The 25896-nt window shown below is 43.9% G+C and overlaps 2 protein-coding genes across 8 annotated transcripts in view; one reads left to right on the plus strand and one right to left on the minus strand.

Moving 5' to 3' along the window:
- Positions 1-8380, plus strand: part of Tpp2 (tripeptidyl peptidase 2) — a 70950-nt gene extending 62570 nt beyond the window's left edge. For 2 of the 6 annotated variants that reach the window (XM_010604626.2, XM_010604627.2), the window contains 5 exons: positions 1404-1500; positions 2473-2603; positions 4466-4673; positions 6091-6210; positions 8128-8380. In XM_010604626.2, the coding sequence (XP_010602928.1) occupies positions 1404-1500; positions 2473-2603; positions 4466-4673; positions 6091-6210; positions 8128-8217 (646 nt within the window). In that variant the 3' untranslated portion in view covers positions 8218-8380. Of the gene's footprint in view, positions 1-1403; positions 1501-2472; positions 2615-4465; positions 4674-6090; positions 6211-8127 lie in introns of those variants that run through there. The other 4 variants (XM_010604628.2, XM_010604630.3, XM_010604629.3 and 1 more) reach the window with 4 other exon arrangements.
- A 3363-nt stretch (positions 8381-11743) lies between these two features.
- Mettl21c (methyltransferase like 21C) lies at positions 11744-23101 on the minus strand. 2 transcript variants are annotated; one of them, XM_010604633.2, is made up of 7 exons: positions 23025-23101; positions 21328-21531; positions 19838-19973; positions 18339-18476; positions 14887-15038; positions 13084-13201; positions 11744-12612 (listed from the first exon to the last, which is right to left on the minus strand). In XM_010604633.2, exons 4-7 carry the CDS (start codon positions 18466-18468, stop codon positions 12218-12220), a joined length of 795 nt encoding a protein of 264 aa, XP_010602935.1. In that variant the 5' UTR covers positions 18469-18476; positions 19838-19973; positions 21328-21531; positions 23025-23101; the 3' UTR covers positions 11744-12217. The 2 variants fall into 2 exon arrangements, 1 of the variants encoding a protein (XP_010602935.1); XR_776461.1 differs by lacking the exons at positions 13084-13201; positions 14887-15038; positions 18339-18476; ... (1 more) ...; positions 21328-21531; positions 23025-23101 and adding an exon at positions 12710-12977 and having other exon boundaries at positions 12535-12612.
- Positions 23102-25896: the final 2795 nt, after the last annotated feature.

The following is a 25896-nucleotide window of genomic DNA, read 5'->3' on the forward strand; positions in this document are numbered from 1 at the left end:
GGCAGAAGACTAATAGTCTGGAAAAAGAAAAAAAAATGGACTTATGCATCCTGATTTCAAAACTTAACTGCAAAACAACAGTAAACAAGACAGTGTTGTACTAGTGGCACAAAAATAAGACATATAGCTCAGTGAAATAAAGTCCAGAAAAAAAAAAAATGTGTCTGTGATCAGTTGGTTTTTTTAGAAAGGTACTAGTACCAGGACTATTAAATGAGGAAAACAATAATCTTTCCGAAAATGTTTTACTTTGGACCCTTGCCTCTCATGTACAGATTAACTCGATGTGTATCAGAGGGGTAGATTTAAAAGCTAAAACTGACATCATGGTAAATCTTCATGACTCTGGATTAGGCAAAGGCTTCTTAGATATTAAAAGCACAAGTAACAAGTGCAAAAGAAATAATTTGGTCTAAATCAAATTTTTTTCCTCTCATTGAGTTTATTGGTACATTTTAGGTATACAGTACAGTTACATTCATCACTGGGATCTTGCACCCTTCCATGACAGGTCTTGGTTCTCAGTTTTTCCCCTTGTCACTGCCCTACCGTCACCCCCTGGTCTAAATCAAAATTAAAGACCTGTGCCCCAAGGCATAACATCAAAAAAGTGAAAATATTTTAAAGTTTGTTTCTCTGAGGGACTTTTATCCTAAATACACAAAGAATTACAACTTTGTAATATATATTTTCTAACAATTATATAATTGTTAGAAAAAAAGAAATATACAAAACTTAATTTATTTTTACTAAGAAATTATGCATAGTTGCATGACTTAAATTTATTTTTACAAAAAGTTCCAATATCAAAATCCCACACAATCTTGGCTTTTTTTTAACGCTACTACAATAAAATTTTGAGTACTTCAAGTGAATTTACTCCAAATGAGTGTCCTGGTATAAATACCACTTAGATGTTAATACTGGATTATTTTTATTGTAACTCATACAATCAAAATGAACCCTGATAATTTTTCATCTTCCTCATTTAGGAACATGGTATGTCTCTTCTTCATTCAAGACTAGTTTTCAGAAAAGTTTAGAATTTTCTTCACATAAATCTTACACACTTCAAGAATTTTTAAATTGTTCTTGCTGTTTGTATTTCTTTTTAACAGGAATGTGTTTTTATAACTAGTTATAGCTGGTATGTAAGAAATGTACTAATGCCTGTTTTATCTGAAATATCAAACTCTGAATTGAAATAATTTTCAGTTTGATTTCCTTAATGTTCTGAGTAAAAACTTATACTATCCACAAAGAGTGATAATCCTGTCAGTGATTTATGTTTGTACTTCATATTGATACTATATTTTACTGGCTGGAATTTCCAAATTATGTTAAATAATAGTGAAGACAGAAACTTTCTTAAAATAGTGTTTTTCTCTCTTTTACACACATAGGCTGGATTCTAGTGACATTTATAATGAATTGAAGGAAACCTATCCTACTTATCTTCCTCTATATGTTGCACGGCTTCATCAGTTGGATGCTGAAAAGGTTGGGCTTGTTTATTTTTTAAATCTTATTTCATTTATTGTATTCAAAGAAAGGTACGTCCTTTTTTTCGTCTTCTTGCCAACTGAAAACATGTCCTCAGACTGACCTAGTAAATAACACAGAAACTGGCCACTATTCCGAGTTTAGTAGCAGTACTATACGTAGAGGGTAGGTAGTAAATAGTGTGTTAGTGGTTGGTTGGTCTGTGAGAAAGGAAGAGTAGAGAAGAGAGCCTGCAGATGGTTTTGTGACCTGAAACTAAAGAACAAGGAGCAGTAAGTTGGAAACAGTGGTCCTGGACAGTGGCAAATAGAAATACCTGCAATGAAACAGGAATTTGTGCTTCCAGACTGTCCGAACACGGACCAGCTCCCTGTTAGCTGGCGGCTTTAGCTTTGTGAAATTTACCTTTGCAGTAGGAAAGGACTCGCTGTGTTCACCTGGAGGTCAAACAGGGTTCTGAGTGAACTATAACGTGTTCGAGGAGACCTCTTCCAGACTTGGACAGGAGAGAGGCCAGTTGCTGGGAACAGCGTTGTCGTCATAATTAGGCCTTGATTGTAATCCTAATTACTCTTACCTTTTGTTTTCCATCATGGATTAGAAAATGTGTTTCATCAGCTAGCCTCCCCGCTTTTACTTCTGTTTTCATGTGTTATGGAATAACATAGCCAGTCACAGCTCTGAAATCTTAGGATAGGTGGGAAAGGATTTGCTTTCGTTAAAAAAAAATACTTTTTAGAAACTTTCTGTTGGGTTTACTCTCATTGCTGCATCACGGCAGGGGTGCAGGTTAGGTGCTCCCGTGTCTGCCCGCAAGGGCTGCAGCTGGAGAGAGGGCACAGGAGAGGGCCCCCGCCACTGGCTATACACAGGTCCAGCACGGCAGCTCTGCAGTGTGGAGACTGCAGAAATGAATATGCCTTTATGCACCAAATGACCCACTGTTTTATTTGTTCTCCTCTTCTCCAGGAACGAATGAAAAGGCTCAGTGAGATTGTTGAAGCTGCAAACGCTGTTATTTCTCATATAGATCAAACAGCCTTAGCTGTCTATATTGCAATGAAGACTGACCCCAGGCCAGATGCAGCTACTATAAAAAAGTACCTAACCAGTAAATAATCTTTCTTGCATCTCATTTCCAGTTACTTGTTTTAATATTAGGGACTAATGTTATTGAGGATGTTCTTTTCTAATGTTTGTTATATCCTGATTATTAATTTTTGGGTACTCCCTCCTGAGAAATTTCGTGACTATTTTCTTTAGTCTTTTTAAGTTTTAGCCCAAGAAAGTAGTTTGTTCTCTCCACCATTAGGTATTATCAGGCTGGGGGTACATGAATAGCTGTGATCAGGCAGTCTGGCCACTTAGAGATTTTTGTGACAAAAGCCTGACACCATTTGAAGTTAAATTATGTATTGACTAATGGCATGAAAAGTGTAAAATTCCATTTGGAAGAGCTGGGCAAGGTGGCACACACCTATAATTCTAGCACTCTGGGAGGCTGAGGTAAGAGAATCACAAGCTCAAACCCAGCCTGGGCAACTTAGTGAAACCTTGTCTCAAAGTAAAACATGAGAAAAGGTCCAGGGGCGTAGCTTGGTGTGAAGACTCGGGATTCAGTCCCCAGTGTTGCCCCCCATACTCCACACCACATTGTAATGCCTGATAAAAGTTCCATTAAAGCCATTTTCTGACAATATTAGCTTTGTGAAATTCTCCTTGCAGTATTACTTGAGGAAGAGGGAAGAGGGGAGTTCATGCTATCGCCTTTGTAAAACTGTTGTGCAGATGGGAGGAGCTTATATGAGCTCCTAAGTGCCCAGGTTCCTCCCCATCTGCTGGCTGGGTGGAGCCTCTGCACTGCACCTCTGCCCCCACCCGTGACAGATCTCCCCATGTCAGTGTTCCCTCTGTCATCGAGGCTGGGGTTTTTTTGTTTGTTTGTTTGTTTGTTTTATATATATACATAGATTTCACTGATTTACAGGGTTAGAAATACATTCTTTAGAGTTATTACAAATAATAAACCAAAACTCTTTGAGCTAAGAACTGTTGTGTCCTGTAATTCCTTCTGCTTCAGTATATTTTTCCCTCATAAAATACTTAGACTAAAAACTACTAGAACTCTTGATACTACATTAACAAGCAATAAGTTTCAAGTAGAATAAAATTTATTTCAGATTGGTTGTTTGGCCATTATTGGTATCATTTCCCAAAGGAAGACGTAATTTGAAAGCATGGCCAGATTCTGTTGTTGTTAATAATTAGTAATAATAACATTAGACAGTGTAGCTGCCATTTGTACATGCTGGGACTTACACCGAGGACTACTGGGGGCTTTTACACAGGGCCTCCTTTTTATTTAGTGGAGTGGGGACTGTGTTCAGCCGCCACTTAGAGGAAGGGAAAGGAGCTCAGAAAGGTAAAATGAGGTGGCGAATGCGCAGCAGCAGGAAAGGGGAGAGAAAGCCAGTGTCCACACAGGCTGTGCCCTTTTCTTTCTCCTTACAGTCCTGCCTGCTTAATGCGATCAGCACGGATCATTTCATTCTCAGACAGAAGCAGGCGTGAAAGGTCTGTGCCTGTGCCCATCAGCAACACCGGGCCCAGTCAGCCTGTCCTTGCCTCACCTGCCTTACGGAGCAGGAGAAAGTGACGCAGGCAAGCAGCGATGGCTGCTGGGGCTGGCGTTTCTGATCTTGAGTTTTCAAGGCTGATTGTTTTCCAACTAGGTCTTACTTTTACGGAAAGTGAGTACGTGGTACAGTGACTAACTTGATGTTTGCTAATTGGATGTTTACTAACAAGGAATTTTATCTGATATAAAACAAACTATGTACGTGGACATACAGTACTTCTGCCTGTAAATGTTAGGCAAAAACGAACATGCATTTAATTTCAGATGAGATGACCCTTTTACAAGTGTTACTGATCTAGGGATTGTCTTCGATTTGCTGTTCAGTGATATGGACAAACAGAAATCCACCCTGGTAGACGCGCTGTGTCGGAAAGGCTGTGCCCTGGCAGACCATCTTCTCCACACACAGGCTCACGACGGGGCGGCAGCTGGGGACGTGGAAGGGAAGGAAGAGGAGGGAGAAGGCACTTTGGATTCTCTGTCAGAAACTTTTTGGGAAACTACAAAATGGACTGATCTTTTTGACAACAAGGTAGCCCTTCTGCTTCTTGTTTTAGCACAGGTCTTGGAGGTACTGCACAAACTCCAAAGATGATGCATTAGCCCTGGCTCCTTCTGTTTGTCCTGCCTTGCCTTTACTTTGTGTTTGCAAAGAGATTGCTTAATCACAATAATTCTGGAAACCTTTTGGGAATGTATGTAGTAGCATGTTAGTTACATCAGTTATGTATACAGCTAAAGTTTGCCATAGTCTCCGCATCTATTATTTATGTGCTAATTTGGGGGTGAGTAATAATACCGGTTAGTTTCAGTATTGTTTATTTTCTTCAAAACTGTTTAACTTCTAAATGATTATCTTAAATTTGTAGCTAATTGATCTTAAACCTCAGTTTGGAAAAATAACTTGATGAACTACAAGTTTTTATCAATCTTGCATATAGAGGTGCAGGGAGGGTAGATGAAATTAGCAGTCCCAGTGCAGACCACCATCTTATTTGAGTTACCGAGCCCTTGTTCTCACAGTTAACTATGATAATCTGCAGTAAAGAACCCCAGAAGTAGAAAAAAATCTTCCATGTGTGACAGATTTTCCCACCACAGCATGGTAGCATTGATGAAAAGCACTTGGGCATATTTGCAAAGCTGAAAGTGCTAAGGTCCCAGGAGTTGAGCTGCTCTCATTTTTGCTGTGACTGTAGTCAGGTTGCTGAGTGTAGACACCTGGGTTTTTATCTGTTGGATGAGGATAGTGAAAGTGGTGCCCCAAGTGCTTGCTGAGCAGCTGGACGGTGCCCTCAGTGTTCTTGTTAAGCTGTTGGAGGTCCCTGTGTGCCAGCCACTGTGTGCTCCTGGACCATAAAGATAAAAACCTGGTCCCTATCTTTGAGGAATGTAGAGATTGATGCGCAGTAAGACCGTTACTGATGATTCTTATTTTTGTAACAGTGCTGCGAGACCAGGGGCTCTGAGTTATAGCACTGGCAGAAGTTGTTAAATACTTGGCTTCCGGAATACAAATCAGCGTGACAGGATTTCTAGAGGTGCAGACTTGTACAAAAACTTGTACAAAAGGAGCGTGTTACATTATCTGATACTTTTTAAACTTTTATCCTCATATACAGTTTATGGCACTTTACATTTTTGTATTTCTACCCTATTTTGCTGTTTTTCTAATTTTTTATATTCAGTTTCTTTTGCATGAGGAGGTACTCTAAAGTGGATTTCAACTGCTGGTGTAAAAATAGTTTTCTTTCCCAAAATAAATTTATCTCTTCTAATTACCTAGCCCTTTTGAAGACACTAATTATTGTCTTAAAATGTTTTTAAAAACTGTGATGGCAGCATACTTGTTTTAAAAGCTATACTTCTGTTAAAAGCCTTAAATGTTTTGTTACCAAACCTCTGTACCTTAAAATGCAAGGTAACTTTTATCTTGTTTTGTACCATAGGTTTTAACTTTTGCATACAAGCATGCATTAGTGAATAAAATGTACGGGAGAGGCCTTAAATTTGCAACTAAGCTTGTGGAAGAAAAACCAACAAAAGAAAACTGGAAAAATTGTATTCAAGTAAGTAATGCTTAAATCATTACTGTTAAATATCACCTAGTATTGCATAGGGAAAAGAACGGGGCTTACCATCGTGATACAAGGCTTTATCATGCCAAATTCTTATTTTCATTGCTGTAATTTGAACTATAAAATAAACATATGAGACACCATCAGTTAGCCATTTAAATTTTTAAAAAGACATTTTTCACTCCTGTTCCAAAAAATCTAGATTAGCCTCTACTGTGTTTTATCAAAGACAAAATGCTTTGTTTATTTTATATAATTAGAAGCCAGAGTTTTTCTTTATGAAGGAAATACTCTTTTTAAATTCATGTTTCCTCTATTTGAAACTGGTCGAACTGTTTTTATTACGGTTTATATTTCCTTTTATTCATTTGTGATGATAGTCCATTGTTCATTGTTTTACTGAATATCACATATGAAGAGAAATTTTTTAGTTGCTCTTTCTACATGAGTTAATTTAAAGTATAAGAACTGGCTTGTACAGAAATTCCTTCAGTCTCACTCTGCTGTATAGTCATAATTGGTTTATGCCCACACGATTTGGGCTGAGGGTCTAGACTAGGGCAGTGTGGTTGTAAAACTGCCCGATAGGCTTCTCTGAAAATATTTGGTAGAATGAGAGCTGTCAGTGTCTTTACTCTTATGCCTTTCTCTGTTTACCTTCACCAGTCCACCCAAATTGTAAGGCAGTGTATACAGTCATGTTTATACAGTCATATCTCAGTTCATGAACTTAATTCTTTCCATTTCTGGTCGCAAACCAAATTGGATGAGAGCCAAATCACATTTCCCTATAAGGTAAACCTTGAACCTAACCACTGAATTTGATTCACTTCTCATCCAATTCAGTTTACCACCAGAATTGTGGGGAGAATTAAGTTCGTGAACCAAAGCAGCACTGTAGTAGGTCTCTCAGAGCCCTGACAAAGCGGGACTGAGAGAACTTTTTGGTGCTAATTGTGAGGCTACCTAGTGTGGTTCTCATCATGGCGGCCATGGCCTCAGCATGAATGTGAAGCCTGTGACCCTCCACAGGCGCACAGAGGTGGGGTGGGGTTTGTAGCTTGTCCTCTCCACTCTGCCCTACAGCAGCCAGAAAAATGAGAATGCCTGTCATGTTTCAGGTGAATCTAAACCTCCTCCTGTTGCCCATACGGTCCCTGTCCCCCTCTCCCGTTGTCTCACACCACGCTTGGCCTTCACCCTGCTCTGCCAGCCAGCCACTCCTGGGCGGAAACAGACACCCCTCACTTGCGCTCACTTGCGCTCACTTGCTGTTGCTTCTGTTGGGAAAGCTCTTCCCCAGACTGTCACAGAGATGTCTACATCACTGCTGCCTCAGAGACCCTTTCTTGACTGCCTGGCTTCCCAGTTACACCCTGGATTATATTGTTTTATTTTTATTGTATGCCTGATAAATACCTTCATTATGCATTTGTTCATCCTCTCAGTAGTTTACTTCTTTTTGTTCTTGAGCAGAATGTTTCCTGAAAGTAAGAAGTGAGTTTGGTGCTGTTTTCCAAGTTCCTAAGTAAAGTAGTGTTTGACTTACTTGTAATCAGAAAAAAAAAGAAAAGAATGTAAGTTTGTAGGAAGGGAGAAAAGAAGGAAGTTACGTTAAAAGGAAAAAAAAAAGTGTGACAGGTTAGTAGGACAGAGCAAAAAGGAAAGTCAGTAGAGATAGTAGTCTGGAAGGGTTAGGTGGGTGGTAGGAAAGTTGGCTGTCCGCTTCTATCTAATAAGGTAGCTTGTTGGTAGGAAGGGAAGTCGGTAGCTGGGTCTGGAAGGAGGAAAGGTTCTGTGTGCTGCCACTCTGTGGTTACTAAATATTTGACATGGAGTTCACCCTGAATATTGAGTTTGGAAATCTGCCCTCTCCCTTCCTAATCTATTGACTGTGTTTTATTGCAGCTGATGAAATTACTTGGTTGGACCCATTGCGCATCTTTTACTGAAAACTGGCTCCCTATCATGTATCCTCCTGACTATTGTGTATTCTAAAATAAAAACCAAGACTTTACATTTTAAAAGAGAAAGTTTTCTAGCAAATGGATATAAGAACAAATTTGTGGCATTTTTAGTCTAACGCATGTTTTCATCCACTATCAAATGCTGATCATTAAAACGATGTGTATTCATCAGAGAATTCACTGGCGTGTGGCTTAATACATGTAAATTTAAACCTCTGACATGATGGTGTTTTCTTAATACCTCCCCTAGCTGGCAGGGAAGGGATGTGCCCTCCTGCCAGCACCTGGCAAGCATTTTGAGTTGGGTTGCAGCTTCCTGCATGCATGATAGGTTTTGAATAGTAACCTTTAACTGCAAACCTGTATAATTCTATTTTTTATTTTATAAATGAACAGGGTTTTAACATGCTTGACTTTGATTTTTCTGAATTGTATGAAGGCCTTAAAGCTACATTAAAAGTAGCAAAAATTATTTATTGGACTAAAAATTAACCTCTTTTCCAGATTTTGTTTTTGTTCTTGTTTTTGCAAACGTTTACATTCAATTAAGAAGAAAAAACCAGGACAAATGTGTGACAGTTGCTGGACCACAACTGTTTCGGTAACTGTTCATCTTGGGCTAAGTGGGCAAGTCATTTTTACATCTTTCTGAAGTGCACAGCATCAGAGTGAGTCAGTAATATGTGTATAAGTGCCAGGCGGCTGCATCTCGGTCAGGAATTGTAAAGACACACACATGGTCTGTTTATTACAGTTGAAATAATGTAAAACACATGAACAAATGTGCAGACCAAGATCACAGTACACTAGATGCACTCTGTTACCTTAAGTTTTTATATAAATAATAAAAGTCAATATTGAAGCCTCCTAAAGTTGGTCTTAATTTTTCATAAATCAAATTTGGGGTTACAACGGAAATAATCCTTCGAAAAATGCTAAGCAGATAATTTATTTTATAATGTCTCTCGTCACTTGGAATTGAGTATATTCCCAGTTCTTGCTCTGTGATTAGCCTTTGTGTATGTTTAACTTTTTATCATTTTATCTTTCTGGTTACTGTTCCTGCTTCTCGTTCTGCCTCCATGAAATAAAAAGAAAGAAATAGATAACACTAAAAAGTCTGTAGTCACTTATATAGTAGCAGATTGTGTTTGTGTATAGTTTCTTCATCTTGTTCCCTGAGGGCTTCCTGGTATTCCAAAAAAAAAAATCTACCGGTTAACTTTTTCTAGTCATTCGTGCCAATTTTTATTTTATCTGCAGAAAGCATTAAAGCCTTTATGAAAAAATACAAATATGCATGAAACCTTTTTGCACACTTTCTGGAGAATCTAAGGTATAAAAGTCCGTGAACAGACATGCACGTTCTCTGGCACGTTGTGACACCGCTTCTCCCCACATACGTACAGGTCCCTGTACATACGTGGGCACACCCACAAAGCTAACTGAGAAGCCGAGGAAGAGTAGAATGACTTTGAGATCCTGCTGCTGATTGATGGAATGTTGGAACCTGTTTGACAATCAAGTTTTGCATTCCTAGTAAGTACCTACTGCCTAGGTCAGGGATTAGAAACTCTGTGTGAAGCCGGGTGTGGTGGCACAGGCCTGTAATCCCAGCACTCGGGAGGCTGAGGCGGGAGGATCGATGTGAGTTCGAGACCAGCCTGGACTACACAGTGAGTTCCAGGTCAGACTCAACTACAGAGTGAGACCCTGTCTCAAAAAACCTGTGTGTGAAGTTACTGGAACACCCAAGGCCCAATCGTGGATCCTAGGATGGGGCAGCCATGCAAAGCAGTACTTTGAAGGCTGTCCCCAATCAGAGTGGCCAGTCTTGCTCCACTCCCACTGGAAACAACCACGAGTTCGGTGAGAATGGATAACTTTTTCAAGAAACACTAGCACTACGGTGTGCGCTCGGTACTAATTTGGTGACTCCTTTCCAGCGATAGTAGATCCAGCTGTTACTATGGGAGTTTCAGCATCGTGGATTTCTCACTCCTTCCTAATAGCATTACCCCTTCCCTAGAATTATTGGCTCTTCACCCTCTCAGGGCCCAACTGGCCCTCTTCTTACAAGTCTCCAGACTCCTCATTGCTTTCAGAAAGTCCCAGCCCAGGCATTGCCAAGCCCAACCCCTTGAGCTCCCCGTTTCCTGGAGACAATTGCAATGTTGGGTTTAGTACATCTCTTCATGCTGTGTCACGTCCCTCTCTGCACTGTTTCATCCTCTCGACTCAAGCCAGCTCGCATGAATGCATGAGTCTTCCTTTTTGCCTGTAGGGTCTGTGTAAGGAGCCTGCATGTAGGGAGATGGGGCGTAAGCAGGATCCTCACCACTACTCCACCCACACTGAAGAAGAACCTCTTGAGAGGAGAGAGAATCTAAACTTGACTTTGTGAGTCTGAATGTCGTAAGCCATTACCAATGATGAATAGTAAACTGAACAAGGAAAGACTCGTGAATTCCTAGAAACTTGAAGAAAAGGAATGTGATTGCCGCTCTGACCGGAGAGGTTCTTCGCAGAACGTGATGGGGAGCTTGTCAGCTGCCAGACACCACTGCCCCCCGCTCTGCCTCCCAGTATCCGTGCCGTGGTGATGCCTCTGCAGCTGCGGTGTTGGCATCCCCAGCCCTCTAAGCAAAATTCACCCCGAATCTGACCGGGCCAGGACTTACCCGGAGTGTAGAGCACAAAGCAACGGGAAACACCTTCTGTAGTCCCCTTCATTTTCAGTACATTTGTACAGGTTCTTTATTAACGTACGCCTGCTGTGCGCAAGCTACCTCAGGACTGGCGTCTCCCAGCAGCTTGTTCCCTCATTTCACCTGGCTGGAGCAGGGCTGAGCCTAGCTGCACTTGGATTCTGTTTCCAAGCCCGGGACAGTAAAAGTTACAACTTACAGAAAGAGCCAAATTGTTTGCAAACAAGAGCGTTCGTGAACTGAGATACCACTGTATCTCAGGTAATCGTGTCTTTAAAATGTGGCCTCTTGTGAAGCAGATCTAACTGCTTATGGTTAGAATTCATAAGGAAAATTGACCGTTGCATATTGACACTTGGCAACCTTAACTTATAGATTGCCTATAGTTCCGGGGACCAGTGAACTATGGCTAAGGGCTTAATTCAACCCACGGCCTATTTTTATAGGCCAGGAATGATTCTTACCTTTTCACAAGTGACTGTAAATACCACAAAACAAGGAATACTCTGTAGAAACAGTGACTAGCTGGTAAGTCTAAAATGTTTACAAACTCGGGCCTTACAGAAGAAGTTAGCTGATCCTGGCCTAAAACGATCCTGTCATCCTTGAATAATGTTAAGTTTCATTTCTTCCATTTCAAATTTGCATGTTTTGTTTGCCTTATCACATTAGCCAAAATCTCCAGTATAATAGTAATAAACAATGACAAAGGGCAGACTTTTTTTTTTCCTCTCTCAAAGGAGAAGCTTAATTTTATAACTGATTTTTTCAGTTTATATTCTTTTATCAGAAAAAATTCCATTCCTTCTTAGTGTCCTAAGAATTTTATCATAAAAATTGAGAAAAAGTCAGGCAACCCAGAAAATTTAAATTGTCACACATAATTGATAGGGCAAGTACAAGTCCTCTTAAGTTCCTAACATACTATTTCCTCATCCCAGCAGTTTATTCTTCACACTAAATCGGTGTTCAGTCTGTAACTGTTTCCTGTCCCGCCGTACCCTCTTGAAGGATGGCAAAAGGTACATGGCAAAAATACATTAAGCACAAAACCCAGGCTCTACAGCAGAAGCAATAGCTTTTTCACTTGTAAAATTTACTTCAGAAGTCAACAGAGCTACTTTCCTGATTATGTTATTCCGTAGACGTTTAGGTTAACCAGCTCATCCTATTTTTGAGAGTTGCTGCAGTGTTGTTACTTTTGTTCTAGGTATACAAGTTCCCGTGCGCTATCTTCTCCATCTTCTAAAAGAAGTCTATGGGCAGTGCAGTTGCTTACAGCCCTACAGGTACACTAATACTGTGAAAAACGTGTTGCTCTATTTAGTCCCATTTTAGTGTCCCCTTGAAAAGCTTGACTGCTGACTCTGGATATTCGGCCAAGAGGGTTGTATCAAAAACTTGCTTGAATTTATCTAAAAATTCATAATCACTGCTGAACCTGAATTTGTTTGCCCAAAGCACTGCTGTGCCAGGCTTGGCAAGATGCACCATGGTGGTGAGCAGCTCATCCAGGAAGTAGTGGTGGTAGACCACATCGGAGGCCAGGACGTAGTTGTAATAAAATGTTGACTTAGGGAAGTTTTCTTCCAGATCTTCCCCCCACACCAGCTCTTTCACCTCAGGCGGATGGGCTGTACATTTCAGTGTGTTTTTTAGGAGATTGTATTGAAGGTTTCCTAGTATATCGGGCAGATCCGTTGCTGTGACTTGAGCTCCTGAGAGAGAAAAATGGCATTGACTACCTGGAAACATTTGGGCAGGCACAGCATCTGTGTACTCAGGGAGAGACCCAGCAACAACTGGGCTTCTCACCATGGCGCTGAGAGCAAATGGGCTGAACACAGTGAGGTAATGCAGGCTGGGTAATTGTGGGTACCCCTGTCCTTTGCGCTGTAGAATGATTATCACCCTCTTGAGGTCAGCACTGCAACTTAACCCCATGACCAACCGTGAAGATCATGCCTCTGGACTCTCAACTTGGTGGTGTGAAGACCTCCCTGAGACTCAGGTTTCCCCTGCTGATAGCATAATTCTTCCTACCAACATTTTGGGGAGAATCAAGGAGTGAAATCATGGCCAACTACACACACACAGCCTGTCCTGTTGTAAGCTATCATTGATGATGTCGTTGATGTCACAATAAAGGGCTTTTGAAACATAATCAGGAAGAATAATAGCAAACCAACCTAGAATACTGGCCACAATGGAAACAAGGCCTGGTCCTGCACCAATTTCAAGTACTTTAGCATCTTGGAGATTCAGTTCTTCTGCATGTTCCTCCAAATACTGGCACAAAACTGTAGCCTTAAAAAAATTAATGATTTTTACCATGAAATTAGAAACCAGTAGCATCCCCCACTGAACCCAGAGTTAAATACTAAAAGATGTCATTAAATGTCCACTATTGAAAAGTTCATAAGAATGCATCATTGCCGTATTTACACCTCTGGAATAGGACAGTTACGATAAGCTGCATCTTAGGAACTAGAAAACAAATTTGTTAAACTTCCTATACCAAATTTGACCAATCTGCAAAAATAATCTGGTAGAACAGCTTAGCTGTTACAAGTCAAGGAAATGGCTAAAAGCCTGGTCTCCTCTCCCAGGATTTTGAAGAGATGGCTAGAGACTTCCTTTTGAGGGTGCCCCAGTCCCATCATCTGGGGACAGTTTTCCTTGGGAACAGCTACAACTTTGCAAGCGGCCCACCCCTTAGCTCTGTTAGCAAAGTAAAGTGAGTGACCTCTTCCACAGAGAGCTGTAGCTGGGGTTCACAGAAAAGTGTCATGTACTTGCCCAAGCAGTTGTTGGGAAGCTGAGGTCCCAGGAGAGACTAGTTTGCAGAGCGTGGAAGGCTGACGTCTCAGCATAGAACACAGTGCACAAATCCTCTCTCCATTCCTGATCTCCCTGACCACTGCTGCAGTGGTCTGTTTGCCAACAGATTGGAATAGAAAGCTGGGAAGTCCTTCGTTATTTTCAGATTTGTAGTCAAGGTGGAAGAAAGCCTTGGATGGAAATTACACAAGTGCCTAAGATGTGAGCTGGAGCTACCAGTCCTCAGCGCTGCCTGGAGAGCTCCGTGCAACCTGCATCGTGACTGCTCAGCTCAGGGGTCCCAGGCCAACAGCTGAGCATTGCTGGGGAGTTTGGAGAATGCAGGGTCACACCCCCACTTCCATCCATCCAGGTCAGAATCTGCATGTTCAGGAGATCTGAGTGTTTCACAGACCCACTGGACCTTCTGCCCTGGAGTCTGTCTGAGCACTGAGGCCTCTGCTGCGTGAGAGCAGGGGTGCTGGCCCCTGACCCTAGAGAGAAGCTTCCCTAAGCACAGTGCCTGGCCCAGCCCACCTGCCCACAGTAATATTCACAGCTAAGTGGGCTTAGCTGCAGCACTTAATTGTCACAATGACATCGAGATGGAGATGTTGCCACCACCCTGTGTTTTAAATTGGAGACAATGGCAAATGGCAAGGCAGTGAACACCTGTGACTACATGGTTTCCCGGTGGCAGCACTGTATCTGCAGAGCTGTTGCAGGGGTGACAGGAAGTCAAATACACTTCCTTCCTAAATATTTCCATGGGAGAATGGTGGTGGGTATGGCCAGAAATGCCTACTGCAAAGCCTCAACTCTAAATATCTGGTTATTTTCCCTAACAGTTGGATGTATTTTGCATCCTACCTTCAAAATGACTGGGTTTATTTACCATAAAAATACTTCGAGACACAGTTTTAAAAACTTAATGCTTGGGGGCCCAGGATTTAGCTCAGTGGTTTCGCCGCCTGCATCGAAAGCGCAAGGAACTGAGTTTAATCCCCGGTACCAAAACAAAAAAACAAAAAAAAACTAGTGCTTGAGAGGGGTGCTGCACCCAGATAATCGGTCCTTCATATGCGAAGGACAAAAAGCAAATCTCCTAGCCAGCTGCCCAAGGCCACACAGATCTCCAGAAAGCCAAGCACGGCAGGTAGAAGGGTCCTCACCCCAGGCCACACTACCGCTCCAAAGCTCTCTATGGACTCCTGGATGATGATGCTTTTGCCTGCAAACCAATAGTGCTCCTGAGTGTAGCTGGCATAATCTGTAGGAACAAATTTCAGTAGGCTCAGAAGAGATGACTCCGTCTTGTTTGAACCTGTGAGGCAGGAAAAGGAGATGGGTGTCAGGAGCTGCGGATCCAGTGCAAATAAGCACTTGGTACAATTTGTACTGCGAGGAGACTAAGCCATCCTTGCCTGAAGAGAAGGATGCGGCCGACTGAATTAGCACAAGCCTGAGTTCCATGGGGTGCTGGAGACCTGAAAGTGAGATGCAACGATTTTTATAATAGGCGAAATGCCCAGAGTTGCCTTTAGTCTTTCCTTTCTTCAGCCGAGGACACAAGAGACGGGGACCCATCCCGACCTTATGCTTTTGATATTAGGAGAAAGCTGAAGACCAGCAAAATGATACAAGTGGGCAAGCCATCGGATAAGAAGGAGCTAGGCAAACATGAACCCGGCTATTTTTAGGTCTTGAAATGAAGTAACAATCCCCACATGCCAGCTGTGCGTGTTCATTAATTCCTTCCCATAACTGCCCCTCAAAAGGCACACGTTCTGGGCGCCTGTTAGCTGAGTCCTGCCTATTAAGTTACTGTGGCTTTAAATACTCCTTTAACCCCCGTGACCCATGACAGCAGTGCTCAAGTATCAAATAAAATAAGGAAAAGAGCAGCGGATGGGGCAGACACCACGGAATCACCGTTCATTACAGGCTTCCCAGGACGTCTCAGGATAAAAAGAACAGTGGTGAAATGTCAGGAAGGAGGTTGCTGAGCACACGCCAGCAGTGGGAAGAAGTTGGCAGGAGCCAGGGAGGGTGGAAGCCAGTTCGAGCTGCATGACACCGGCTTTTGTTGAGTGGGACATGACTAGAAGATTTTTCTAGTCCAGGAGCAGAATTTGGGCTTTGGAAAGTAGCTGGGGGCGGGGCTGCGGGGAGCAGGCAGTTAACTTGTGAAGTGCTCCAATCAGAAATAACCAGCTCGCCGCTGCCTGCAGGAGGAGGATGTGAATGCCAGGGAAGAGAAACGGGGCTTGGAGGAAACCTCATCAGCAGCAGGTCCCTCGCCAGCACAGCCACAGCTACTTCAGAAGCACTTAGAAACATTTACCATGTAACGGTATCTGTTGAATAGAAGGGGAAGGAGAAGTAAAAAGAATTAAGATGTGTGAAGCACTGTACCGACTCCCCACAGTGAACGTGAGCACTGTGTGATCCGAACGTGTCCTGATGGCAATTTTTTAAACTGGCGCTGTTGCTCTATGTATCCATTTTCGTTTTATTTTTCCCTAGAAATTCACTTGCATTGTATTCAACAGACACATCTGTCTGCAGCGGGTGATGTGTACATTGGCAGAATGGATGCCCCTAGCACTTCCGAGTGTTGGCCTTGGCCCTGGCCTGGCTTGCTGTCTTCTCCCACTCAGAAATCTCTGCCCTGACCAGAAGAGTGAGCTTCACTGAGCTTGCAAGACCCTGCTAATAGCCAGTGGGGTCCTGGGACATTTTCCTTACTGTCACATGAAGAGGCTTGGAGGGAGGCTCGAGGGTGAGGAAGGAGACCCGGAGTCACTTAGCTTTTACGGAGAGCCACTGACACCCAGCAGAATGAACCCAACACGTGTGAATGACGAAAGAGGCCCCAGCATCACCACAGGGCAAAGGGCCGGCTCTGAGTGCTAGGAGAGGAAGGGAGCTGGTGCGTGTGTAGGACACATCTTTATTCTTTTTTGTCCATCTCCTTTCCCTTTCCACCCTCTCCTTTTTTTTTGGAAAATATTTGTAGTGCATAATGACTGTCCTCACAGCAACTTGGTATGTGTACACAGCACATCACAGTTCCTCTCTCTTCTTTTTTTAAAATCCTATTCCCCCTCCTGCTCTTGATTCCCTTCCTCTATACAAAAGGTTATCCTGATATTTGCTATGATCTGCTTTCTTTTATTTTGCGCTTCATTTATACTTTGAGTTTCTCATAGCAAGAGAAACCATGCACGATAAGCTTATGTGTTTGATTTATTTCACCTAGCAGACCTTCTGAGAGAAAGGAGGAAGCAGTGATGTTTAGGGCTTGACAGTGCTCTGGTGTAAATTCTTCCCCTATGGCCGATGCAGTGTGACTGGGGAGGACAGCGCGTGTCTAGTTTCTCTCGTACAGACGCATGACACATAAATAACCCCGGGGCACAGGTGAGTGTAAAATTCAGTAGTTAGTGAGAGTAAATATTTGCATGTATTGTGTCTATGCTGGCCTGATAGTTTTAGAACAGATTTTAGAGCAGTTATTGCTTTGGATTTTTAATGGACCTTTCTCTTTATCCTACTTAAATGTAACTTCATGTTAATATGTGCCCATATTTAACACAGCTCCAACCTTCCTGAAATTCAAGAGCTAGTTCAAGCCATCCTCAGGGCTCACCACAGGCAGGTAACTGGGAGCAGCCAGGTCCTGTGGGCTCCCCCACTTCCCACGCACCCAGGCTGCCTTCGCCCGGTCCTCCCAGGGACCCCCCGGGCCTCATCTTCCTCTCTGTACTGTAGGAACAGTCAGTGAACTGATCTCGAAGAGCTCCGCGCTCCCCAGATAATGAGCGGACAAGTATTAAGCTTCACCAGTACACTTTCCCCGATTATGTTAGGAAGAAATTTTGTCCAAGTTCGATCCCCAGTACCAAAAAGAAAAAAAGAAATTTTGTTCTAAATGTCTCTCATTAGAGCCTTTGAAGTGCTACAAAGGTAGAGAATGAGATGCTTATTTGTTGCACCTTAAATATTTTCATTTATTTTGTCTACACTGGCCTGATCATTTTAGAAAGAACAGCTTTTAGAAATAAGGTAGAGCTGTGCTTTTATGTAAACAATTTGGTAAGATAAATAACATCCTCATTTAGTAGGGTTGGGAGATATTTGAACCACTTTAATACTTGCAAGTGTTTTAAATGGCTCTTACTACATCATTTGTTATGTCTTTTATAATTTATTCACTATCGAATCCATGGCCAGAAGTGTAACCCTAAACCACGATATCGTCCTAGTTGGCAAATACAGTCCAATTTATGGCTGCCTCAAATTCATTTTGGCAAGAAGCAGAAACAAATAAACTTGTTTAAATCTCACTTTTAAAAAAATTATCATTACAGAAATATAGCACTCTCTCATTTTGACTCAGGATAAAACAAAATGGTACATGAAAAGTAAATAATGCAAAAAACAGATGTGGCCTTTAATGCTATTGTTTATACTTGCATAAAGCCATTTCACTACTATACTTCCTTGTAAAAATGCAGAGTGAAAAGGAAATGGAAATTGTGGTTGCTGAAGTTTCCTTGAAAATGGCATCACTAGGAAAGCAACTGAGGAAAGCTGTTTCGGTGATGAAGAAGGTGTTTACCTGCTGGGGGTCCCCCGGTGCCATCCTCCAGGACAGTGCTCTCCTCCTCGGTCTCTAACCAGCCACCTGGGGTCCTCGGTGCCTGGGCCAGGCGCTGGGGCTGCTGCACGGAGCTGAGACACACATCCATGACCCGGCCTGCAGAGAGGAAAGCGTTGGACAGGGCCGGAGCTGCTTGCCCAAGTCAAGGCTGAGGCCCTGGGAGGGATACAAAAGGTGTAGCTTATCACCTTAGCACCTGCTGAGCTGCAAAGAATGGCTGCCTTTCAGCTCAGTTCCCTGGCTGAAGGAAGCAGCTGCCCAAGGAGCTGCCATCTGATTTTGCTGAGCCTGAAACAGGGAGGACACCGGACCCAGCAGGTGGTTGTGCGTGAAGAAACACAAGCATCGGGCGTACCCTGGAGCAAGCGCTGCTGCAGGGTGCTACTGCGAGGCTGCTACCGGCCACACTCTCCTTTCCTATCCCCTTCCACCCATCTCTGAGCCGCACAGGTCCATAACTTCCAGAGCTACATTTCAGTAAGGAAATCCACCCAGCATTACAGACCATCACGAGTGACTGTATTTATGGGTTAAAGACATCCTGGGTGAGCAGCTGGGGCGTGCAGCAAACAGAAGCCTGCTCTCCTTTCATCTGAGGAGGCTGGGTTGGAGGAGAGTAGAATGCCTGGGCTGAGAGCCAGCAGACGGGTGTGGCTCCCCAGCCTTCACACTTGGCGACCCCTGGCTCATCAGTGAAAAGGGACAACAGTATCTGCCCCGATCATAAGGCGGTGGCAAGAACTAGAGGCGCTCAGGTGAGGACAGAAGCGCAGGAAAACTCCCACCAGATCACATCGCAGACCTGGCTGGGAACCACGAATCAACATTGCAAGAGCTGGACCCGCACCCTACGTGTGTCCTGTAAGTATCGCGACAACCAGAAAGGGGCTCTTGTCACTACCCTGTCTCTGACGAGAGACACTCAGACACGGAGAGACCAAAACCAGCACAGGACACGTCTGGCCAGTGACAGAGCCAGCTGGCAAAGCAGGACAACCGCTGCCGACCCACACAGCCAGAGCTGCTGTGGTTCTGCCTCAGTTTCCCTGGCCTGGTTTTCCCCAAAATGACTCTTGATGCTTAATGTGTCATAATTCCATGCTGTCACAGGGACTTCTTGGATCTTTCGACAAAATGTTCATGGTTTTGCTCATCTGTGGTGACGGTCCTGGGTTTATATCCACACAGAAAGTGGCCACCGTATTACTTCATCCCACTGAGAAAGTAATGAGACATCTCAGGCAGACTGCTGCCGCAGGCTCAGCTCTGCTAAAATCCAACCCTAGCTCAGCGACTGGACCGGGAATTGCCCCAGGCACATGGTGCACTCCTACCCCTTCTCACACCTGCAGATTGCTGTGGCCACTTTCAGGGAACAGGATTTCACAGAAACAAGACTGTGGTGGTCACAGCGCAGCATTTTTGTGAGCTCTAGTATTAAATCATCACATGCTTACCTCAAATCTCCAAATCACCAGACCAGCCAAAAGTGCTCTGTCAGTCTGTGCTTCACACACGGATGTGTTTTCTCCTGTAAATGCAGACTTGCTCCTTTTCAGCTGTTCCGTGATTCCTGGAAGTCAGTGATTCCACCTAAAAATAGCAGATTGGGTTATGGGACAGTACTTAGAAGCTCCAGTGGAGACATCTGGGCCCTGCGGAGAAAGCCTGTGTTAGAGTCTCAGCCCTGCCTTGTGCAACCTATGTGGTAGTCCGTGCACATCTGCCATCACCTGCTGTTCTCGTCCCCAGAGTCACAGAGGAGACCTGCAGCAGGACACTGTGCAAAACCCTATCCCCCGCTGTGAGACACTGTGCCCTGAATTCAAGACATTGCTTCATTTTCATGCGCGGAAAGGAAAACAGTTTTCAATCCAACACCGGGAGATGATTTTCCTCGGCACTCCCCATTATTGTAGTAGTTAGTATGAGAAATTTATTCCTCCCAAAGACAGCTACGCCATGGAAAGCAGATCTAGAAAAGAACTGCTGCCATGCCCAGGCACTTGGTGCCTGTTATTAGTTGGAAACATCCTATTAGCTATATCCTGTATTAGTATTTATTTTGAAGAATTGGACAGTCAAAGGACTCGTTAGTGCCTTCAAAATCATTTTGAACAGTTAGTTTAAATGGATCTTTACCTTATGGAGCAGAAGAGATTTAAGGTTTCTGTGAACTCTTTAATCCCCAATGTTTTATATAGGTTTACATCTGAGAGGATTAGCTTCTTGTGAACAAAAGCCAACCAGTGGAAGTTCAAGTTATTTAGAGTAGCATTACCCACCAGCGCTCACAGACATGTTACTTTGCTAGGACTCTCTCTCTCTCTCTCTCTCACACACACACACACAGTCTTTGCAACATGAGTACATTGCCCTCAAAACATCCCAAAATCTTTCTCCAGATGCCAGGATAGTTTCAAATGTAGACTTCTACTTCACATTTTAAAGCAGGAGGGGCAGGGAAGGCGGGGTATTCCAGAGCCTGCAAACTCTGCTCATCAGCCAGACACCTGGGGCTCCAAGGTGGGGCTCACCTGTCCACTGTGGATTCTGTGTGGGACCCTGAGCCCAGCTGCCAGAAATGAGCCTCCATCAAGAGGAAGGAAAACATTTGCAAGGAAGGACAAGGGGCAGCTTTAAAGGTTTAACAATCCCATCTAGAGTATTTAGGAGGGGAGGAGGAGTAGGACCTCAGAAAGACTCTTCCAAGAGAAAATTAAGCCATTGTCAATTATTTGCTTAAAATAAGAGACAGTGGAAAGGAAAAGAGGAAACTCATGCTTATTTTTGAAGCTTGGAAAACCTTACAACAGGATATGTAAAGTAAACCCTCAGGCAAATGGGAATTACTGAATTCTCACTTAGGTTAACCAGTGAGGTGAATGGATAGTGGTTTATAGAAAAGCCAGTGTTTTGTTTCGTTTTGCTTAACCTTAGTACTCACTTCTCTCCCATCACTATCTTGTGTTCTCTGTATCCATTTCCTTAAACTTAGGAGCTCTATATGGGTGTGCTGGGGTGCATAACTCCCAAGTCTTCTTCTTCCTTGCTCCTCTGCGAAGGGAGACTTGGCCTTTCCCAACCTAGGGTTTGAATACTCTCTCTTCTCTGTGACTGCGTCCTGCATTTCGGGCGCTCAGTGCCACCGCTGTCCTTAGACAAAAATAGTAAAAGTATGATCATCATTTCAGTTCGACTTTGAGAAACTGCAGTTCATATGAACATGCACAGGTTCATAAGCTCTAAAATGAAGAAAAGAAAAAGTATTAAATCATTCATCCCACTACCAGAAAACAGCCTAACATTCTTTGTATCAACTTCTACAGTTTTAATTTTTTATATGTTTACTAAAAAGCTATTTTACTGAAAAAAGAGCCTGCAGAGAAATATGTACCTCTTTGACCTGGTCTCCTATTACTTTAAGAGTTTATTTTTAATATTTTCTACAAAAGCCATCTTTTGGGCTGCTGCTTTAAGAAATAAATCACTACTCTATTTCCTGGAGCTGAAATGCGTGAGATCAGAGGTTCCTAAATACTAGCTGGTCAGCAGCTGTGTCAGAATTTCCCGGAAGTGTTAGAACCAAGACTCCAGGCTCCTGGAAATGCTCATCCAAAGGGTTGAGAAGGAGCCTAGAAGTGGGAATCCAGTCCAAGAGTCCTTCTGGCATGTGCTACAGGACTTGGCACTTGTGCATTGGTGTTAAATGTGCATCTCCATGTGGCCGGGCCACCTCAGGAAAACACCAGAGCTCTGAGAGGGACGGCAGGGGACATGCGGGCTATTTTCTCATAGATCCAGTGGCAGCCCATAAAGAGGGATTAGGCCTTCTGCAGGCCCCGGAGGGCTCACTGATGAAGTAAGCTCCCACAAGGCAGGCGGGCTCAGTAGGAAAGAACTTTCTAACAAGTACAGCCGAGGTGGAACAACTGATCCCAGGGAGGCTGGCATCCTGGAAAGTGGGCCAGCCTGGCATCAGAAGACCGACCGGGGGAGAGGTTTCAACAGGATCACTCGGGTTGTGCCCCACAGCTCAGACTTCTGATGGTCACTGTACTTTGGGGGCCACACCCTGCTGTCTCCCCTTGTTCTCTTGGGGGAGTCCATCCCTCCCCACAGAGGATGTTGGGCAAACTGGGGGCAGGGGCCATCTGTTGGGGTTGTTAGGGCTTGTGTTTAGCTGAACCCCCAAAGCCTCATGCAGATGAGATGGGACTTACTTTTCAGAGGTAGTTGAATCGAGTGTGTGATGCTGGGGTTAAGAAAGTATGATCACTAAACCCCTACATGTGAGTGATTGGTTTGGCACCGCCCTAACCCCAGTAGATCTTCTGAATAAGATAAAAGGGGGCAGAAAGATGCTGTTAAACTCTCTCCTTTCCTTTGCTACCCTGTGTTTTGCTATCCACATTTCTCTTCTGCGATGCCCGTTTGCCGTCCCAGCCTCGGAGCCAGCTGATTAGGGACTGAAACCTCTATGAACTGTAAGCCAAATAAACCTGTTCCCCTTCAACTTTGGTTGGCAGGTATTTTGTCTCAGCAATGAGAGAAAAGTAGCTGACACAGAGGTGTGATGCTTCTGGCAGGAAATGCACACAGCCAGGATGCATAGGGCAGTGCTCAGGGTGAAGAGTCACCAACCCCAGATGTTCACAGTTCCGACTTCCTGAAGCCCTGGGCCAGGCAGCAGCTCAGAGTTGTCACGCAGGATAAATTCTAAAGGCATTGACCAGGTGGTGACTTGGGCAAGCATCTTCCTCCGGTCCCCAGGTGGTCATCTGTGAAATGGAGGCACATTCACATTTACAGACCCGTTATCATCTGCCAAGCATCTTAGCAGCCTCTGTCTTAGTCTGGTTTCTACAAAAAGCAGACCCGGGACAAAGATGTGAACAAAGCCATTTTGTAGCTCTTCAAAATGGATTTTTCCTCACAGAAATGTTATTGTCATTTTATTTCTAGAAAAATCTCCAACTGCGACTGTGTGTAAATCACAATTTGCAATCCTCAGGCCTCATGTTACCACAATAGACAAGAATGCTTTGGGGTGAGCGATCAGACTGTCGTATTAATTACACAGAGGAATGTCGGGCTTGGGAAACAAGCTTGGATGAGAGATTCTGACAGGAAACATCTTCAAATTAAAGTTTTAGTTTTCTATTGCTCCTGTTTTAAACTTCAATAAATAACAGCTTTCTGAAGCTCCACTTAACCTGAGGACAAAAGCAGCCACAAAGTTATCAGGCAGACTGATTCAGCTTTGAGACTAACTGAGGAGACAGGATGGTACCCAAAAGTTGTTTCACAAAATAAAGTTAAAATAGAAGCAACTATGTATTCTGTCCTCCAAAAGGCATAGGAGTGCAGGAGTCGGCCCACCGGTTTTCTGTGAGGGCCACTTGGAGGGAGGCGGAGAGCACAAACCGCCCAGTGGCTGCGACTCCCAGCCACGCTGCCCGTGGAAAGGCCTCCAGCACCATCTGTTTTTCCCGAGTGCCACGAGCAGCCGGGCAATGGCATTCTCCCTCCGCGGGACTTAGCTGCAACAAATCATGCTCTGATTTTAGCAACAGCAGGTGACCACTGTTCCGAAAGATCATTTTTTCCCAACAGATTTCTATTAGGAAAGAATGTGTTTACCTGCTGGAGTTATTCTGGGACGTTCCGCAGAGGGGATGCCTTTCGTCCTTTCCCCTTGTGTTGTAAGAGGCTGCGGGGAGCAGGCGGAATCAGTGAAGCGCCCGTGCCAGGTGGAGGGGCCGGAGTTCTCCCCCGACTTTCCGACTTCGTCGCCCGAGACAAGTCACTTAATCCGCTTCTCTTTCTATTGGAAGCCATGAGACCGTTGGTATATCTGCTCCGGAAGGGTCTGGAAGGAAAAACCGCTGGCCAGAGCTCTCCTCTGCCCTGGGCAGAGCAGGCATGATGGGACCGGTCCATCCAGTTGCCTCATTGGCGGAGCTGCGTCACGGCCCACGGCCGCCCTGGCTGGTGGCCTGCAGCCAGCAGATCTTACCTGGTCCAGACAAAGCTTCATGGGGAAAGGGGCTGAGATGTCGGGGTCTTGTTAGCTCGTGACTCTGGCATAGCCTAACTGGTGCTGCGCACGCACGTGCATGCATGCCTGTGTGCGTGTGTGTGTGCGCGTGTGTGCGTCACACTTGTCAGACCACGATAAGGTCTGAAAAGTACAGGACACATACAGGGATGCGAGTGGGGTTTGAGGAAGAAGGAATTAAATGGGATCCAAGAAGAGAGTGGTAAACAAATAGTGATAAAAGAGATAAAGCCCGGGTTTTAAAAAAAAATCACTTGTGCTATTTCTATGTTAATGGTAAGTGTACCTTGATGGTTGCATTTTGGATAGGTTTTCTTGCTTTGTTACACTCAGTGTGACTCCAGACTCCTCCAGAAAGGTTTATCTAGCAGTGGTGCCAGGGAACAGGAAGAGAGACCAGGAAGGAAGCCAGTATAAGGCTGCCTTGTGCAGTCACAATCCAAACCCTACCACAGCCTTCAGCTAACTCTTTAGAATCCTCCCTCCCTCTTTCTCTCTCCCCTCATCACCCTGTCATTTCTATCTCTATTTTTATTCTCATTTATTGTTACAGCTAACTATAGTTTCACTGACTCTTATTTAAACAAATGGGGGAAAAGAAACCCTGAAACAGGATGAATGTAAAGTGGGAAAATTGTACAAATCACAAAATAATTCCTGGTGCATCAGTTAAAGGAGGGATTAGTCAATGGTACTCCTCAATGCAAGGTGTGGCAGACTTGGCTCGGGACCATCAAGGTAGATGGAGGTGGACAGACCACAGCAATGGGATATTGGAGTCAGAGAGAATGGACTCAACTCCAAATACAGTCCAGGCAAGCGAGAATTACAGTCAAGGAGCAGTGGGGCCAGTGGATGGAAAGTTAACGAGGAGGAAACGTCAAGGGTGAGGGGGATTGTATTATGCCAGTCTCACCTAAGTCTACCTGAAGGCGGGCTCAAATGACAGACATCACCAGTGGTGGTGGAGACAAAGGAACCTGAGGCGCTAGGGAGACCAATCAGCTATGGAGCACATTTGGCTCCGGCTGATCTGACTTGGCAGACTTTTTGCCACAATTGATTTTATAAGGAAGTGTGCAGATAGAGCTGTAAGGTTCAGGAGCCTGGTTAAACTTTGCCCAGGCCGAGAATCTTTGCAGGCACTGTAACAGGCTGACACTGCCCCATGGTAGCGAACATTAACAGCCTCTGCAGAGCTCTGGGATTAACAGTGACATTTGCAGTTTTTCATTGCATAGATTTCCAGCGCCACTGTCAATGATAAGAAATGGGTCTCCTTTTCAATGCCACCCAATGTGTGCACAGCTATGTTTCAGTTTTAAAAAATTCATAAGCATTATTGCATTTGATGTGCATAGCAATTGAATAGCATTGTCATTGAGACTGAGGACAGAGTAAGGAAGAGAAGAGTTTCCTCCTTGCTGATCACCTATCCGGGTCAGCATGATGCTC

This window comes from Fukomys damarensis, unplaced genomic scaffold, assembly GCF_012274545.1.
Source record: "Fukomys damarensis isolate Sample0158 unplaced genomic scaffold, DMR_v1.0_HiC HiC_scaffold_6, whole genome shotgun sequence".
Taxonomy (NCBI): Eukaryota; Metazoa; Chordata; class Mammalia; order Rodentia; family Bathyergidae; genus Fukomys; species Fukomys damarensis.